This window comes from Alexandromys fortis, unplaced genomic scaffold, assembly GCF_014885135.2.
Source record: "Alexandromys fortis isolate MF-2015 unplaced genomic scaffold, M_Fortis_MF-2015_v1.1 scaffold_44, whole genome shotgun sequence".
NCBI lineage: Eukaryota > Metazoa > Chordata > Mammalia > Rodentia > Cricetidae > Alexandromys > Alexandromys fortis.
The window spans coordinates 6746821-6765005 of NW_026067921.1; the positions used below are offsets into that span (position 1 = coordinate 6746821).

The 18185-nt window shown below is 44.6% G+C and overlaps 1 protein-coding gene across 17 annotated transcripts in view; it reads left to right on the forward strand.

The window, feature by feature from the left end:
- The window catches only part of Rbms3 (RNA binding motif single stranded interacting protein 3), a 1002574-nt gene that overhangs the window by 320042 nt on the left and 664347 nt on the right, over nucleotides 1-18185 (forward strand). For 2 of the 17 annotated variants that reach the window (XM_050141462.1, XM_050141456.1), the window contains exon 1: nucleotides 15594-16496. The exons of 9 other annotated variants lie outside the window; for them this stretch is intronic. In XM_050141462.1, the coding sequence (XP_049997419.1) occupies nucleotides 16422-16496 (75 nt within the window). In that variant the 5' untranslated portion in view covers nucleotides 15594-16421. Of the gene's footprint in view, nucleotides 1-15590; nucleotides 16497-18185 lie in introns of those variants that run through there. 6 more of the 17 variants (XM_050141451.1, XM_050141461.1, XM_050141463.1 and 3 more) reach the window with 5 other exon arrangements.

Consider the following 18185-nt stretch of genomic DNA (forward strand, 5'->3'; position numbering starts at 1 on the left):
GTCATGTGCCAGATCTGAGCTCTTCTCAGGCCTGGCCCCTTCTCTTATCTGCCTTGCTCTCAAATGTTGGCCAGTCTTTTGCTAACACATTCTAGAAAAAGTCATTCTTCATAGTCTCTGGTGTTACTTTATCTCCCAAGCAATGCCAGTGGCTCAGAAATGCACCCACTGCCCCATCCTCACTGTGATTGTTCGAAGATTCCTCTACATTCTCTGTCTGTCTGTCTCTCTCTGGTTTTCTGAGACAGGGTTTCTCTGTGTAGCCCTAGCTGTAGCCCTGGCTGTCCTGGAACTCACTCTGCAGACCAGGCTGGCCTCGAACTCACAGATCTGCCTGCCTTTGCCTTCTGAGGGCTGGAATTAAAGGCGTGCGCCATCACCATCCAGCCTGATTCTCTCTGGCATCTCAGATTAGTGCTCCTACACCTGTCTACACCTGTGTGCTGGTGTTTCCCTGTCTTCCATAGGAATCGCTTCATAATTTTCTGTTAGAGTTTACATCCATGTATCCATTCACCATTTTGTCTGGACATCTCTGGTTTGTGTGTGTGTGTGTATCTATGTGTGCCTGTGTGTGTGTGTGCATGTCTGTCTGTGTGTATCTATGTGTGTCTGTCTCTGTGTGTCTATGTGTCTGTGTGCATCTGTGTGTGTTTGTCAGTGTATGTGTCTGTGTATCTGTTTTTGTGTGTGTCTCTGTGTGGTGTGTGATGTGTATATTTGCATGTGTAAAGTGTGGATAGTACATGTGTGTCAGTATGTAAAGTACATCTTGTCCAATTATAACATCAAATTGAAATTCTAAGGCATACTAAATAGACTTAAGTTACTGTAAAATGATCATTATTTCCTTATAGTTTTGTGACACACTTTCGTTAACTGTTTCTGACTTGCAATATTACTTTTAATCACAACTGAAACATTTTATTAAGGAAAGCATTACAAGTTGCGTGATGTGTCTCACTCACTCACTACTTAAGACGGGGACTTGTCTTGGACTTCTTAGCAGAAAGCCAGGCACTGCTCAATCTCCGCCCCCCCCCCAGCTCATCCTGGACAGCGCCATGAGTGCTTTATTCATGATGACTGCTTACACGCTTACGCCTTCCACAAATCTCCATGAAATAGGAAAGTCCCTACATAGAGAGACAACAGGATAGTCATTACCTCCGTAATATTTATTTTCAGTGAACGTTTCAGTTTCGTGGGTGGCCAAAAATAAAAGTTAGCTAAATAAAAGTATTTGGATGACAAAAGAAAAAAGGGAAGACAGGACTGGAGGAATGGATCAGCAGTTAAGAGTAAATATTCCTCTTATAAAATACCTAAATTTAGTTCTCAGGACCCATATTGGTGAGTCACAACCACCTGTAGCTCCAGCTCCAAAGGACCCAATGCCATCTTCTGGCCTCCACAGGTTCCTGCACTCATGTGCAGCCCCCCTCCCCCCACATACACACATATTTATACATGATTTTTTTTTAAAAAAATCTTTTTAAAAGGATAAAATTATGTCAGGGGAACAGAAAATGATAAAATAAGAGAGAGGATTCATATGGTATTGGTTTTGGAGTTTGTGATGGTTAATTTTCATGGTTAATTTGGCACAATCTAGAATCCCCTGGGAAGAAAGTCTCGATGAGGGGTTGCTGAGATTGTTGGTGTGAGCCTATCTGTGGGATATGGCCCTGATTACTAGTTGTCATAGTAGTTTTAGCCCATTGTGGGTGTCACCATTCTCTAGGCTGGGGATCCTGGGCTTTGTTTCCACTTTGCTAGGGGCTCTCCAATTTTGTCCAGTAGTGCACGCCATTCCTCGGCCTTATGCATCTGTTTTCTCTGAGCAGTGATCTTTCTCCCAGGCTTAGAACGTGCTGTATCAGATGAATTCAAAGTCAGTTATGAAAACCCTATCTGTTTCACCATTGAGTAATCTTTGGAAACTATATGCGACCAGTTTTGCCCATTGAAATATGAGGAGAGGAGATCCTGAAGAGGGGATTTTGTATTTTAAAAGATGGAGGCAGGAGCTGGAGATATGGCTCAGTTCTTAGAAACACACAGTGTTTCTCTAGATCCAAGTTAGATTTCTAGAGTCTGCATCATGTGCTTCATAAATACTTACAACTCCAGCCCCAGGATACACATATACGGCATGTATCAGCATACATACACATAAATAAAGAGAAAAGATCATCTTATAAAGCCAGGCTGATCAGCGAGATGTCTCTGGATATTGATAAATTAGGGAAGTGTGGCCGAGACTTCTGTAGCTACCCTATCACCATGAGGACACATACTTACCCTTAAGACAGTTTGTCATGATTACATGGTTGGTTCTGACAATCCCCATTCAGTGAGCTACTGCGTTTTTGGTTTAGAAAGGAATGTCAGAATCCAAAACATCTACCTATCATATGTCATTTTTCTTATCAATCATCCATCTATCTTCTAATTGCCTATAATCCCTATCTATCTGTCTGTACTCTATTATCTATGTATCTATAATCTATATCTATCTTTTCATTTTATCTGGCATCATACTCTTCTGTTTATTATCTATTTGTCTACTATCTATCTACCATCTATCATCTGTATCTATTTAGTATTTATCTATCTATCATCTATCTATCTGTTATCTATCTATCTTTCTGTCATCTATCTTGTTCTCTTATCTAAATGTATCTCTATGCCATAATTATCTACATCTCCTATATTTTCTGTCTATATCTGTAGCTATTATCTATCTGTAATTCAAGCTGTAGACTAATTTGTAATAAGATGATAAAACCTTGCAAATTATACAACATAAAATTTTAATTATTATCATTAAATATTAACTATGCTTTTAAAATGGTGTTTAAAATCTTCACAATATTTAAGAAGGAAATATACAAAGTATAAAAATTTCATGTGTAGAGGTGGGAAGGAGTGAGACAGGGATCACATGGAAGAGTCAGAAACAGATAGATAAGTAGCAATAGCAATAACTTCTGAGTGGTGGCATTAAAAGTATAAATTTTGTTTGTTTTCAGACAATTTGCATTTTGAAGCTTTAATAAAAGACAGGTAAAAGTTGATAATTTTACAAAAATTCAAGAATGATGATCCAGAGACTGAATAAGCCATTTCTAATATGACCCATTGGGTCCCAAGGTCTGCTTTCCTCTTTCGTGGCTTCCTCCACCAGGCTCAGCCATGCACATGGAGATGTCATGTCACCACCCTTCTGAAGAGCAAGGGTAAGGCACCAGCTGTGCAAGAATGAGGACCTGAACCCAAGCCAAGCACTCACATAAAAACCTAGGCAGATAGGTGGAGCAGGCTTCATCTCAATAACTAGGCAGGGGTATCGCTCATGCTCACTGGCCAGACAATTGGCTATTCAGTGAGTTCCTGGTAAAACAGTGAGAGACCCTGCCTCAAAAACAAGGTTTAGTCTAACTGCTGAGGGATGTTAACCATGGTCATCCCACGTTCTCCACCTTCCTGCAAACAAATAGGCACATGCATGCATATGAAATACACACATGCATGGGAAGAAGGAAAACAGGGAAATAAGGGAGGGAAGGTAAGGAAGAAATAAGGAAGTAAGGATGGAAGAAAGGAGAAAGCAGTGAAGGAAAGGAAGAAGGAAGGGAGGGAGGGAGGCAGGAAGGGAGGGAGCGAGGGAGGGAGGGAGGGAGGGTAAAGAAGCTTATAAAGAGCAAGCTGGGGAGACTCCCTCTCCATTCTTCCTGTCCCCTACACTTTTCTCTTTTATGAAGCTAAAATCCTACCATTATAGTAAAGAGTATGACTCGGTCAACATAAGCATTCCGTGACTTTTTCTGGAAGAATCTGGGCATAGTTTTGCAGCTTTCACCTTAGACAATTGTGCGGCATGTGATCCATAAACCGCCAGCTATGTCTGTGAGCAGTGATGGACTCTGTCTGGTCCTCACTGGGCCCTCCAGGTCAGGTACTAGCAATGAACAGGGCTGGGTTCTGCAGCACAAATGTTCTTCTGGCTCAAGGGCCAGGATGGTATTAGACACGTGCATGCAGGCGTTGCTGCCAATGTTGCTGCATGTTGCAAATTAGGACAAATCAGCCTGGGTCAGGAAGGGTCTTGGGGGCTCTGAATTAACTTACGGTAACCTGCAGAGGCCAAAATGAGGCAGAATCTGGATTCTTTTTCCTCTGTGATGAGGCTGGGGATAATTCTAGAGTTACCAGTTAGAGGTAGCATTTAGAACTAAGCTATTTATCATTGCAAAATACACATCAAGGCACAGTCCAATGCTGTCCTTGGTTTTTCTATAAATGTAACATGTGTGATCTGACCACCTATATCCCTGGTTCTCTCCCTGGCCGACTTGTCTGCTATGTGATGCAGAAGGAGATGGAAAGACACGGGACTAGGTACAGCCTGGGTCTTCGTTAGGACAACTTGCCCATGTGACAGACTGGGTGGAGTCTGGAGTCCTACATAGTCTGTGCAGGGTCCTTCACTGTGTATATGTACGTGTATATGTGTGCGTGTGTATTTTTATGTGCATAGGTTTTTCTTTGGCTCCATATGTTGTCCACATGGATACAGCCTGTGTCTTCATTAGAATGACCTGCCTGTGTGACTTTCAGGGTGGGGGTTGGAGTCCTGCACCATCAGAGTGTGAGAGGAAGCCTCAGGAGCATAAGGGTAGCTTGGGATGTAGTCCACTAAGCAAGTATGAGGAGAGAGTGGGCAACATGGAAGGGGGAACTCAGTATGATGAGATGTATGTTGTCAATGCCAAGTGAGAGACAGCTGTGGAGAGAGAGCTGGCGTTCTGTGTTCGCGCAGACTGCCCTGCGAAAGGAAAAGTGAATTCTGCCAGTGTTGGCTTACACACTCACTCCTGTCTGCCACTCTCAGCTGTTGCCTTGACACAAGTGCCTTGCACTGCCAGGTCACACTTGCACAACTGCCTCACATGTCTGGAAGGTTCATTCCAAGGAAGGTCAGGGGACAGGTTTGAATGACAGGTACCTTATGTTTGAGCTGGAGCTGTCTAAGCAAAGCGGCTCTCCACTCTCTTTTAACTCCATGGAGGTGACAGCAAGAGAGGCACTATGGGCTATTCTCGTGACTGGAGGTCTTTTAGGAGTACCATTTTAGGGGACAGAGGTTGGGAGAGGTTGAGTATCATTTGCTGAGTAACTGTTGCATGCTGGGGTGCAGTCATGGTTAGGACTCCTATTCAATACTAGTTCGGTAAGGAGATAAACACATTGACATTAAAGAGTTAGTTACTACAAAGGAGTTTGCTTAGGGATGATCTAATGAGGTTTCATGGGAAACCAAGAAGGAGTGTCAGAGAAGTAAGAGAAGTGATTCTAGCTATGCATACCTTTGTATATGTGCATGTGCATGTATTCATATATGTGTGTATCTGTGTTTGAGTGCTTGTGTATATCTGTGCATGCATACATGTATGCAAGTGTATGTATCTGTGTTTGAGTGTGCATGTACATCTGTGCATGCATACATGTATATATGTATGTATTTTCATATGCGTAGGTCTGTCTTTAGGTCTACATGTGGTTTAAGTGCATAGGCATATGCATATGCATATGTGTATATGTGCATATATAATGTATATTATACATGTGTGTGTTTACAAGTACACATGTGCATATATGTACATATCTTTATGTATGAGTGTGTTCATATGTGTATATATGTGTCTAATTATGTTTCTGTATGTATGTATGCATATGTGCACACACATTGTTCTTTGTACATATTTGTCTATATGTATGCAAATTTCTGTGTATACAAATAAGCACATGCATGTGTACACATGGGTATGCGTAGTGTGTGCATGCATATGTGCATTTATGTGTGAGCATCTGTGTATGTATAGTGTGTATATTTGTGCATACATGTGTGTGTGTGCATCTGTGTGTGAAGGACAAAGATGACTTTGTACATGTGAATTATTTATCCCTATTGTCAAAAGTGAAATCTGGAAGCACTTCCAGGTCCCAGAGTGCCTGGAGACCACACAACAGCCTGACTGTAGTGAAAGAGGATTCCCTTATTTCCTCCTGGTTTGTATTTATGATTTCACTGTCATTTTCTCTATGTTTTTGAAAGATTGATATTCATATTCATTTAAAAAATAATTGGGAACAAATCTATATCCTGTTCCCAGATTAGAATTGGTACTGGTAGAAGAAAACCTTTGCACCTGGCTCTGCAGGTCATCCCATCCATAATGCAATGTGTCAGCTGTTCCCATTTTAAAGGGCAAGCCAGGCAACCCAGCATCAAGAAGGCATTCCATCCCAGAAGCTGTACCGGGTGGGAAAGTTGCAAGTCAACAGAATGCAATTACCCAGGTGGAAATGAAGTCAGGAGCATGTCAGCAGGCCCTTCTTGTATGCTAGGGAAGGGACCACCAGAACTTTTGAGGCCAGTGGTCAGCATCTCAGTTCCAGGAGTCCCCCCAAAAGCAGACCTTTAAAATGCCAAAGGAAAAGTGAAACTGGTATCAAGCTCACATCTCTTCACTGGAAAATAAATAATATTAAGGCCTTGGGAGACTCCATGCTCTTTAAGGAAAGAAATGTTTCTGCACGGAGAGCTTCAATGCTTCCATGTCACCTCCTCTAAGCAAGGATGTGGTGTGACAAATAAGTGGCTGTACTGAGACTGACAAAGAGTTTCCCCAAAGTGAACCCACTGAACCACGATTCTTACCTGGTTTAATAGATGGGTTCTTTTACTACCAGCTGATAGAGTAACTGAGTGACCTTGAGGCAAGTATTATTCCCTTACCAAGAAAATAGGCAAATGTTTTGAGTTTGTGGCAAACAGAAGTGTGCTGGAATTAGACAGGTCTTCAAAAGGTACCATGTGACAAAGTCATGTGTGAGTCGTCAGACATATCAGACATCATCTCAGACATATCAGACAGGTCAGACATGTCAGATATACAGCGCGGGGACCTTTTTACTGTGGGGCCCATCTACTTTCCCTGTCCTTGGTAACATTTATAATTTCACATAGATAGTAACTGTGTGTGTGTGTGTGTGTGTATGAGAGAGAGAAAAAGAGAGAGAGGAAGTGTGTGTGTGAGAATGTGTGAGTGAGTTTGTGTGTGTGTGAGAAAGAGGGAGAGAGAGAAATAGAGAGCATGTAGAGATCTGAGATCACAATAGAAGTTGGTCTTCCTCAGTTGCTCTTCATATTTGCTTTTGAGACAGGGTCTCTTATTAAACTGAAGGTCACCAAATGGCTAGACTGTCTAGGCAGTGAGTTCCAGGAATCTGCCCATCTCTCCTACCTATGTTCCTTGTACTGAAGGTTATGGATGCTTTTGACAGACACATTGCTGAACACAGATGAGAATTATGGGTTAATGTAAGTTGTAAGAGCTAATTAGTAATAAGCCTGAGCAGTAGTCACCCATCTCCATCAGGCAGGGACCTGGGATGCCATCAGGCAAACCATTCATTTTGATAAGTTTTCTTTTTATTGGATGAAAATACCAGTGTTTAGAGCCCACGTGAAGAATAAGACAGAGGGTTCTCTGGGCTAGATGTCTCTTTGGCTAAGTCCTGCCTTTAGGAGAAGGGATATCTCTGGGTTCCCATGTGTCAGACCTCCTTCCTAGAAATTCAGCAAGGATGCTCTAGAACTCTTCCTGCAAGACCCGTGTGTGTCAGGCTTCCTTCCTGGAAAGTCAGCAAGGACGCTCTAGAACTTCCTGTGAGACCCCTGTGTGTCAAGCTGTTTTCCTGGAATGTCAGCAAGGATGCTCTAGAACACTTTCTGTGATGGGTTGTTGGAGGTCATGTGACTAATCCTGAGACCCTCTCAGCTACCCTTCCCACAAGACATAGAAAGACACAAGCTATTCAGGAATCTTACTTGGCATTAAAAGAAAAAGAAATGTGTTTTGGTACCTTGGGATTCTCTCCGCCTACAAAGGCCAAGGGCAGGGAACCTTAGTCACCAAGGCTGGAAGGGGTAAGGCAAAGTCAACCGGCATACTGGATACAGCCATGGCTTGCAAAGGAAAGCAAGCCACCCACTGTTTTATCTCTCTTGCCCCCCATGTCACTCCTTACCCATTTCTGACAGTAGACGGGTAGGTTTATGCTCCCCACTAGTTTCTCTATTACCAGATCTTCCCAGGAGTCCTTTCATGATAAGCAGAGTCTATCCAAAGTGGTGTCCTCTGAGCTCCACCCCTGAAGGCCAGTCTGAGCATCAGCGTGTATTTACTGATCAAATTTCTCCACCTCATTGCATTTCTTTCTTTCTTGGCACTTTCTGAATACTAAAGTTTCTCTCTCATGAAGGGAAGAGAGAAACGATTAGTTTAAATTAACCTAGAGCTCTACAAACTAGGGGAAAACACGTTCCTGTTGTTTCGAGGTGTAGTTTGAACTAATTACCTCCTAGTTTTACTAGCCCTATATAACAGGCAGCCTTGTACTTGTTTTTATGGGAAAGCTGTTTTTCTAAAGGACCGAAAGTAGTAGTAGAGAATGAAATAGGTACTGAGTTATACTTCATCCTAAATAACTGTCCTCAGAATGGCTAAGCTTTTCAGGGTTAAATTGCTGAAACTGAAGATTCTATAGATCAACAAATCTCTATGTGACCACTATTGGTCTATGCTTTTAGCATTTAGGGGCCTCAGTAAATAGTCAATCTCTCTCTCTCTCTCTCTCTCTCTCTCTCTCTCTCTCTCTCTCTCTCTCTCTCCATAAAGTTCCTTAAGGAAAAAGCAATAATTATGTCTCATGACTTTAAAATAAGAGAAGGGTTCAGCATCTTGAGGTCTGTGGTGAGAATGATGGGAATAGAGGCTGCCAATAGTGAGCTGGTTGCAAGGCCCTTCCCAGAGCATCAGCCTCACCTATGTCCATCCCCAGAGACACTCAAGAGTGCACTATATGTAGCCAGGGAGATGGTTTCCTGCATAAGTAAGAGCTGCTCACTGAACAAGCCTGAGGACCTGAGTTCAGATCCCCAGGGCACCCAGAGAAAGCAAGGCATTGTTACTCCCATGAATCCAGCACTGGGAAGTAAGAGACAGGGAGATTTCTGGGATTGCTGCCTGCCAGCCCAATCCCAGGTCCATTGAGAGACATTGCTTCAAATATGGTGGAGAGTGCTAGGACACCTGATGAACTTCACAAGTGCACAGGGACATGCACATGCACACACACACACACACACACACACACACACACACACACACACGCCGCAAAAGAGGATGCTATTTCTAGAGGGCAAAACCATTGGAGTCCGGTTCTCCCAGTGCAGAGATGAAGGGAATCATTTCTTTGGGGTTCTCACATCCAGGTGCGATGGGGTTACTCCTACTGAGCCCTAGGGATGCCAGATCACTCCCAGAGACCCCACAAAGCAGGCTTATCTTAGTTTAGCAGTGAGTATATCCTATCACTGGGCATCATGGAGGTCAGAGTGTGGCCCGCAATGGTTAAATACTTTTGTGCTTCATATGTGAAAAAAGCTGAGATTAACCAGAGTCCATCTCACCACGACCAGTCCCTAGGGGTGAGGTGCTGTGTGGTTTCTTCTGGAGGTTTGTTGTTATGTTTTGATTTTTTAACACTGAGATACCTTCCCAGGCGGTCAGGAAGATGGTGGAGGTCACGGGGTGAAGAACAGACAAGAGTGAGCTGGGGAGGCAAGACAAAGACAAGGGGTTCTTCTCTGCTGTCAGAAGTGCCATGTTTTCCTTGGCAGAGCTTTGTAGTTTTCTTTTTCTATTGCAATCAGAACACAAATCAATTCGCCTATTTTCTCCCCCAGAAGTGGGCCGATGGAAATGAAGACAAATTAGAAAATGATGCGTATTCGTGACCCGCGCTTTTCAGACTATTTATGGAGAAGGAATGTGCTTCATTTTCTAAGGTTGGTTTCAGATGATAGTGTTATAAGTGACAATCTAAATGATTAGAAAAATGCAGTGTGCAAAGCCAACTTTCAGGACAACAGGCTTCATGGCTTTGGCGTAAGAGCCATGAAATTGTGAAGGTGCTGATGTACTCATAAGGTTTAGCTTCATGCTGACTGGCCGTGACTGGGCAAGTTCTGACAATTAGCATTTGCTTTCGGCATGCCTTACAGGTGACGACTCTGCCATTTCTCTCTCTTCTTTTGTACCTTGGTTTGGTGCCTCTTAACTGGACCTTCTTATTGTGTGCTTATTTCATGCTTGTGTGTGTGTGTGTGTGTGTGTGTGTGTGTGTGTGTGTAGAAGGCAGAATACAACTGATACAACTGTATGTTCATTACTCAGGTGCTGGTTTTTTGGAGATAGGGTCTCACTATTCTGGAACTTGAGAAGTAGGCTAAGCTAGCTTGCTGGGGAGCCCCAGGGTTCCACCTGTCTCTGCCTCCCCAGCACCAGAATTACAAGTCAGGTTCTCTGTGCACAACTTTTAGTTAAATGCACTCTAGGAACTGAACTTACACCCTCCATCCTGTGTGTCAGGCATGTCTTTAGTTCCTTAGAGGAACCTTCCTAATGTCAAGGATGGGGGTCTTCACACAGCCATTTCGAATAGCACTTGGTTGTGTTTAAGATTTTATGAGAAACAGAACAGAAATCCCATTATGCTAAGAGGAAACAACCATCTTAAAGGTAGACAATAACACACACCACTGGAAATACTATTTAATCTTATTGTCAGGGGCATAGTGTTTCTTAGGAAATATTTAGGGAAAATTAATTTGGGGACATACTTTGTTTTGCCAATTTGAGGCATAAAAGTAATTGGAAATATTAACCATTGCTACTTGTCCTGAAATATGCATTCTGCCAAAACCTGCAAGGCCTGACCCCATGGTTGGTAATGTAAAGTGAATAAAGTAGGTGAGTTGCCTGCCTGTGGAGCTTAGGGATTAAAGGGATAAATGTCTACAAAAGAACAATAGAAAAAGATGTGCTCAAGTCATGTGACCATGCAAAGGTACTGTATTAACCGCAGTAGCCTGGAATATTCCTTGGTAACAGCTGTCAGTCTTCAGTAGTATGCCATGACTCAGATTATGTTCTACACATTTGTCTGCTGGGGGGAGGGTCATGCCACGATGCGTGCGTGGGAGTTACAGCTTGTAGGATGTGGTTCTCTCTTTCTACCACGTGGCTCTTGAGGTTGAACCCAGGTCGTCAGGTTTGGCAGCAAGCACCCTTACCAGCCGAGCCATCTCACCTGCTTAGCAGTTTGTTTAGGAACAGTCAGTGGTCATTCCAGGCAGCTTTCCAAAGTTGCTGTCTCCAGACTCCCGGGATGTGTCCTTCCTATCACCACTGTAAATGCTTCCACCAGGGAACGAGCAGCAGACTCTGGTAGCCGGAAGCTTGGGTGCAAATCACTGGTCTCCCTGTATAAGCATCCATTGCTGTTCAGCAGACAGTGTTACGTTCAGTGGTGCAGGGAAGTTCAAGCCTTGGTAACTATAGCAGCAAGGAGATCTGGGTGTGCATTGTGTGATAACAGACTATGGAAAGAGGCTAGAAGAGAAGGCTTTGCACAAGGACAGCAGAAGCAAAGTGAGCATGAGCTTTGGGGGATGCTCCTCACTTAACACTGTGATAAAGTATACATCTCAGGAAAAGTCTGAGCAGATGTGAGTAGTACTGGGTAATGTATTTCAACTTGTTTCTCAGATATGAAAAAATCATTTATGAATGCCTGAAATTTGGCAGATACGGAGTTATGAAGTCTATCTGAGGACCAGGTAGATAATATTTAGGTCAGTGTCCTATATTATTTAGTAAGAACTTTGCTGCCGTTAGTAATGCTCATTGTGGGGAAATGGCTCAACAGGTAACAGCACTGCTTACTCTGACAGAATCTTTGCATTTCCCACCTCCTACACCGTGGCTCACAACCACCTGATTGTAACTCAAGTTCCAGGGGATCTGACACCCTCTGCTGGTGTCGTTGAGCACTGCACCCATCTGACATACACATCCCCCTACAACACACACACACACACACACACACACACACACACACACACACACGGGAGGGGGCAGATAGCTGTAAAATAAAATAAACAAATCTTTATAAATAAAAGAATAACTCAACATCATGAATGTTCTTCTCAATGATAGAGTAGCAGCAGTTCCTTTGCCTTGACTTTTTTCTCTGCTGTTCCTGTGTTTCCCCTTTGGCCAAGTCTGTGTATTTGCAGCTTTGAGAAAAAGCAACTCAAGGGAGGAAGGTGTTTCAGATCAGGATCTGAGAATACCACCCGCCATGGAGGGCCAGCGCTACGGCAAGCTCACGAGGCAGCTGGTCACATTGCCATCACAGTCAGGAAGCAGAGGTGGGGAGATGAATGCTGGTCCTTAGCTGTACCTAACCCTCCCTTCAATTCATCCCTAGACCCCGTCCCATTAACCTAATTGAGAAACTCTGCCACTGACATACCTGGGGGTTTCGTCTGTGACTCCAAAGTCTGTCTCAGGTTGGCAATGAAACTTAGCTACTACAGTCTGTATTACTGAAAAACAGTTAAGTCACTCCGTGAGAGAAACCAGGTTTTCTATCGAGGGATAGGGTGAAGACAGACCATGGGCATCTTCTTTACTCCTCTGGCACTCAGGGCCCTACCACGCCACATGTGCATGGTGTGTCTTCAGCAGCCAGGCCATCTTAGGAGGCAGAGCTTCTCTTCAGTGGGGCTCCCTCCTGCCAGGCTGAACAGCTCACAAAACCGGGAGCACCCAAGCCCTCTCCTGCTGTTTGTTATCTTGGAATTCTTGGTTCCTTAGGAGCCAGGGCACAGCAGGCTCCTGATTAAGAGAGAGACTCAACACAGGTGCCTCCTGCCTTCGCTGTCATTTGAATGGAAAGTGCCTGCTACTTCAGCAGTCCAGAAACTCTATGAAACTATTTCCTGTAGGGAGGGCTTGCTTCCTGAATGGCTGCGGCTACTACTGCGTCTAAGAGGTGTGTGTGCCTAAGTGATGACGTGGATTTTACAACGCTTAGGGACCCACTTCGCATTACTTAGGGAAAGCTTAAATGCACAGTGAGGATCCCGAGGCTAATCACCATCAGTGCCCAGAACATCACAATAATCCAATGAAACAGAATAGCGTTTCCGAATGTAGCAATTTGTGTAGAAATTGCTGAAAGCCTAGACCCATGCTGAGAACCTTACATAGATGTAGGCTATTGCTTTGACTGAGGAGTTATTTATTTAGCCTTTTGTTGGTAAATAAGGCAATATTTCCTTCAGGGAATTTCCAGAGCCAGGAGTTCATAGGAGAATACCAATTTCCTTGATCAGAACTGGTGAAGGAGGTCTTGGTGCTGCTCTTAGGGGTCTTGGGGTCTGAAGGAACTCAGTGGGTCCTGGGGGATGACATTATCCTGCTGCAGAAGATGTCTGACTCTCGGGTCAGGAGGTCTGGATGCACTTCCACTGCCTTGCTTGCCGTTAGCAGCTTAGCTGTCCAGGCTGAGTCCTCAGTGAGCATTTTTCTGACTTTTCTCCTTGCAGCACAACAGCTGTGCGGGGACACCACTCGAAAAGAAAGGGTTTGCTTAGTTCATGGTTTGAGGTCCAGTCCATCACAACAGAGCATCATGCAGGGAGAATGAGGCTGACAGTCACTTTGTGTCCTTATCTAGGAAGCAGAGAGAGGGGTGAATGGCTCACCCTCTCCTTTCTATTCAGTCCAGGAACAATGAAACTACTGCCCTGGTGACATCCACATTAGGTTGGGTCTTTCCATCTCAATTACCCTAGCTTTGAGAATCCCTCTCAGACACGTCCAGAAGTTCATAGTCTCCTGTGTCATTCTAGGCCCTGTCCTGCTGACACCTTGACCATCACACCAAACCTATGGTGACTTAGCTGGAGATTTCCTCAACAGCCTCATGGTTGGTGCCAATTTGATTGATGCCAGCTTCAACTAATATCTTTCACCATTTTATGGACGGGACAACCGAGCCCAGAATCTCCCCGCTTTAAAACATGGGTGGAGCTGGCTTGATTTTTCTCCATTATATTGCCCTCGGATTTCCTATGCCTGCACCCCAACTTGCATTCCTTTCTTCCAACATTTGACATCAGGAGCCAGCTTGTTTGGTTGGTAGAGTGTTTGCCTAACATGTGCAGGGCCCTGGGTTCAAGCGCCAGTGCTCACACAAACCTGGTACACTGATCCATGCCTCAGGGCTTGGGAACTGGAAGATCAGAAGTTGAAAGTTGTTCTGTTTCATAGCAAGTTCAAGAATAGCATAGGGTAACCAAGAGCTTGACTTAAAAAAAAAAAAAAAAGAAAAATTAGGGTAGAGAGAGAGAAAGGAGAGAGAGAGAGAGAGAGAGAGAGAGAGAGAGAGAGAGAGAGAGAGAGAGAGAGAGAGAACACTAATTTTTCTGTGTCCTTATCTTTCTGTCTGATGGTACACACATTTCAGAGCGCAGCTTCCCGGAGCCCAGGCTGTTGCCCCACGAGCGTCCGCGCTTACACAGGGGTAGCATCGTAAGGATTGGTCTCTGAGAGAAAACTGCCTTTGTACTAGGCGTCTTTTATCTGAAAGGACGGCTGGAGTGCTCAGCCGACTTGGTGGAATGGGGAGGCGCGCAGAGGCTGGCTGCCCACGCTCCGGGCATGCGTGAGCACTGCCAGCAAAACACAGCTGGCACGGCTAATTTTAGCCACGCCGCCGCCTTGCAGAGAGACCCTTTAAGGAAATATATCTTCTCTGAAACAGTCTGTATTATACTGTAGCAGCTGATAGACGTGTCAGAATATTATTACTGGCGGGGGGAAAACTCTGACAAGTAATTACGAGTTTTTGTTCATTTTTTTCTGTAATATTTATAAAGCCCACGAAATCATCCAAAGAGAGAGAGAAAAAGAAAAAAAAGAGAGAGAGGACGATTTTATTCTCTAATAAGCAAATAAACATAAGGATCGCTTTGATTTTTATTTTTTTAGCAGATGTATAAGTCACAAAACACTTTTGAGAGTTAAGCCCACCCCCTTGCTGAGGTGGGACATGGCTTCCCCACAGAAGTACCCAACTAAGAACGGCAACTTTTTCTCCGCTCTTGAGCATCCTCAGTGTCCTCTAGAAGGCGAAATGTTGGTTTCATCTTTAGGTCTTGGGTTCCTCTGGCTTTTAGTGTGTTAAGAGGTTGTGAAAAAGCCTTGAACACACTTTTCCCCCATCTTAACTGGGAAGACTGGCATGTGTGTGTGTGTCTGAGAATATATATGTACACACATATATGTATATATAATTTTTGCCTTCCTCCCTGTGGACCCCCCCCCCCCGCAGGGTTTGTTTTGTTCAACAATACCATGCCTCACCTCTGGGAACTTGGCGATTGAAAAGGAGAAGGCAGCTTGGGAGCTTGGGAGCCCCTGTCGGTGCAGGGCAGGGAGGGCTGGGCCATGCCCCACCCAGGCACTGCAAGGGCAGCTTGGGTTCGGTTCCACCCGGGGCTCGGCTGCAGGCGCCACTCACTCTGCTATTCCAGATAGCTAGCAGAGGGGTAGCAGCAGCCTTTTTCTTTCTTCCTTTCTCTCTCTCTCTCTCTCTCTCTCTCTCTCTCTCTCTCTCTCTCTTTCTTCTTCTTTTTCTCTTCTTCCTTTTTTCTCTCTTGGAGGAAATACTGCAGCCTTCTGGACTGCGTCCGCGGCTCCCTGGAGAGGCTCTCTCGGTTCCACCCACTGGCTGGAAGGAGGGGAAGTGAATGAGAGGGGCAAGGCCAGCCCGAACACACCATGTCACTCTGGGAACCAGACAGCAGCAACTAAGCCTGCACGGGTTTCTTTTTCTTTTCTTTATTTTTTTTTCTTTTTCTTTTTGCCCCCCCCCCCAGTTTTTTTCCTTTCTTTTCTTTTTCCTTTTTTCCCATTGTTTCTTTTTTCCTTTTATTACAATTTCTTTTTCCAAGGTGGGAAAGAGACACGAGACACCGAAAGCTGTACTGCAAGGGTTCCGAGTTGTGCTAAAGGATTTTTTTTCTTTTTTTCCCTCCTCCTTCGCCTTTACAAGCGCCTGCGATTGACACCCCTAGAGACAAGCTGGTTAGAGAACAAACTGCTTCCTCCGGACTGGACCGGGCAGCCGGGAAGAAAGCAGGCAGCCAAGAACTGGGGAAGCTGTCTGGGGGTTTCTCTGCGAACCTCAGCCCCCATCTGTTTTTTTTTTTTCTTTTTCTCTTTTCTTTTGGTTCTTTTGTTTTGCTTTGCCTTGGTTTTCCAGTTGTTTTAAATTCCTTACGGTGTTGGAACTAGTGAGCGGCAGAGTCTTGGAAGCCTCATCAGTCACCCAGACTGCCGGGAACAGTGGATTAAGAGGAAGAAGCTCGCCTGGGGCATCATATACCCTGTTGTTCAGTTTCCTGCCTCGGAGATAAAGATCCCAGCTACATGGGCAAACGCCTGGATCAGCCACAAATGTACCCCCAGTACACGTACTACTGTCCCCAGTACCTCCAAACCAAGGTATGGCTGGACCCGCGAGCTTCTGAAGGCAGCGTGGTGTCTGGTGCTCCTCGGGGGCATGGCAAGTGGACCCTTCCCTCACCCTCGCCCCCATCCCCTCCGCTGACCGCTTTCAAATTACTAACAGTAGGAATGGAGTTAACAAGGCAGAGGAAGAAGGGAGAGGGAACCCGGAGTGTGGCTTTCCCTTTAAAGACAGGGTACTTTCAATGGAGTGTTCTTTTGTTATTTAGCAGCAGAAATGCTAGTCAGCCGGGAAAGTCTTTTGCAGGTGAGCTGGGATTTTTAGAAAAGAGGTTCCAGCAGACATTCTCAGGGACACGAATACGATTTCGGGAGCTTTTCTAGTAAGCTGTTCTTTGTGTGCGAATCTCAAAGATTTGGGTGCCTCCCCTGGCCCCCCTTCCTTACAGAAGACACCCCGGGGGGGCACTTAAACTTTTCATGGCCTAGCACAGCATGAAGAAGGGCCTGGGGAGGTTCCAGGGCACCCACCAAAGTCCCTCAGAGTTTGCTGAGTATATTTTTTGCTTTGGCTGTCTTTATTTTATGTGAAGGATGACTGAGATGCTATGGGCTAAAAGATGTAGAAGCTTAGGATACAGGGTCTATACTTTTAGACTGGCCCCCCACCCCCACCCTACCCCTATCCCTTTAGCTGCCATCGGAGTCTTGAAAAAGGCATGGGATGTAACTGATAATAATTGAACTTGAATTGGTTAAAGACTTTGGGCTTTGTCCGAGCATGTGCTTAAGTGATCGTTAGGGGCCCAGAGGCAAGCCCACAAAACTGAGCAGAGGGCAGTGCCAACGCTGAACTCTTACCCTTCAGTTAACGCATGAAAGACTGTTAGGTGAGAAATCAATTCTCCAATTTGTCAATTCGATTGGACTTGAGAAGGGGGGGGGTAAAATGTTTGTGCTATACTCACCTGAAGTACACGGACAGTCTGATTTCGTATTGCATTAACTAACCCCCACCGTCTTCTTAGTAAGTACACATGCAAGAGTGAACAAGGCATGTCTGAGCGATGTGTGCTGTCACTGGGTTTGTTGGCATGACCACCAGGGCTTGGTAATTCGTGCTATGGCTATCTCCCATTTATTCGGTCTCATCAGACAATGCCCATTTGAGAACCAAACTGGACAACCGTCTCTCAGGAGTGCCTTTTCAAGGCTGACGTTTCTTTTTCCATTTTTTTTTCCTCTTTCGATTGCTTTACGCTTTTGCTCCTCCAAGGTCGACTCACGTTGCTTTTTTGCCTTTGTGTCCACTTAGTTTGGGCTGCCACTGCTGCTTAACTAGACCAGTCCTCCTTCCTGGTGTCCTGAGTATTAACTCTTTGGGGAACTGGGTAGAAAATGCTTCCCTACTACTTTTTTTTTTTAAAGAAATGGTTTGGGCAAGTTTAAAAAAGAAAATATTTGCAGGTGTTTTTCTCCCCCAAAGAAGCAAAAACAATAAGCCCAGGGGTTGCCTGAAAAATGTCAAGCATTCCAAACCTTTTACTCATCGGGCTAAATTTTTCCAAATGTTTCCCAAATCGTGCTTTGTGCTGGTTCTGGTTTCCAATGCTGTGTGCAACCACAAGAGAAAGTTTTTGACTGATGTGAGTGCAAGAGTTGGGGTTTTTGTTTTGTTTTGTTTTTCTCCTAGATTGCCTCTAACCTATGACTAGCAGGGAGTAA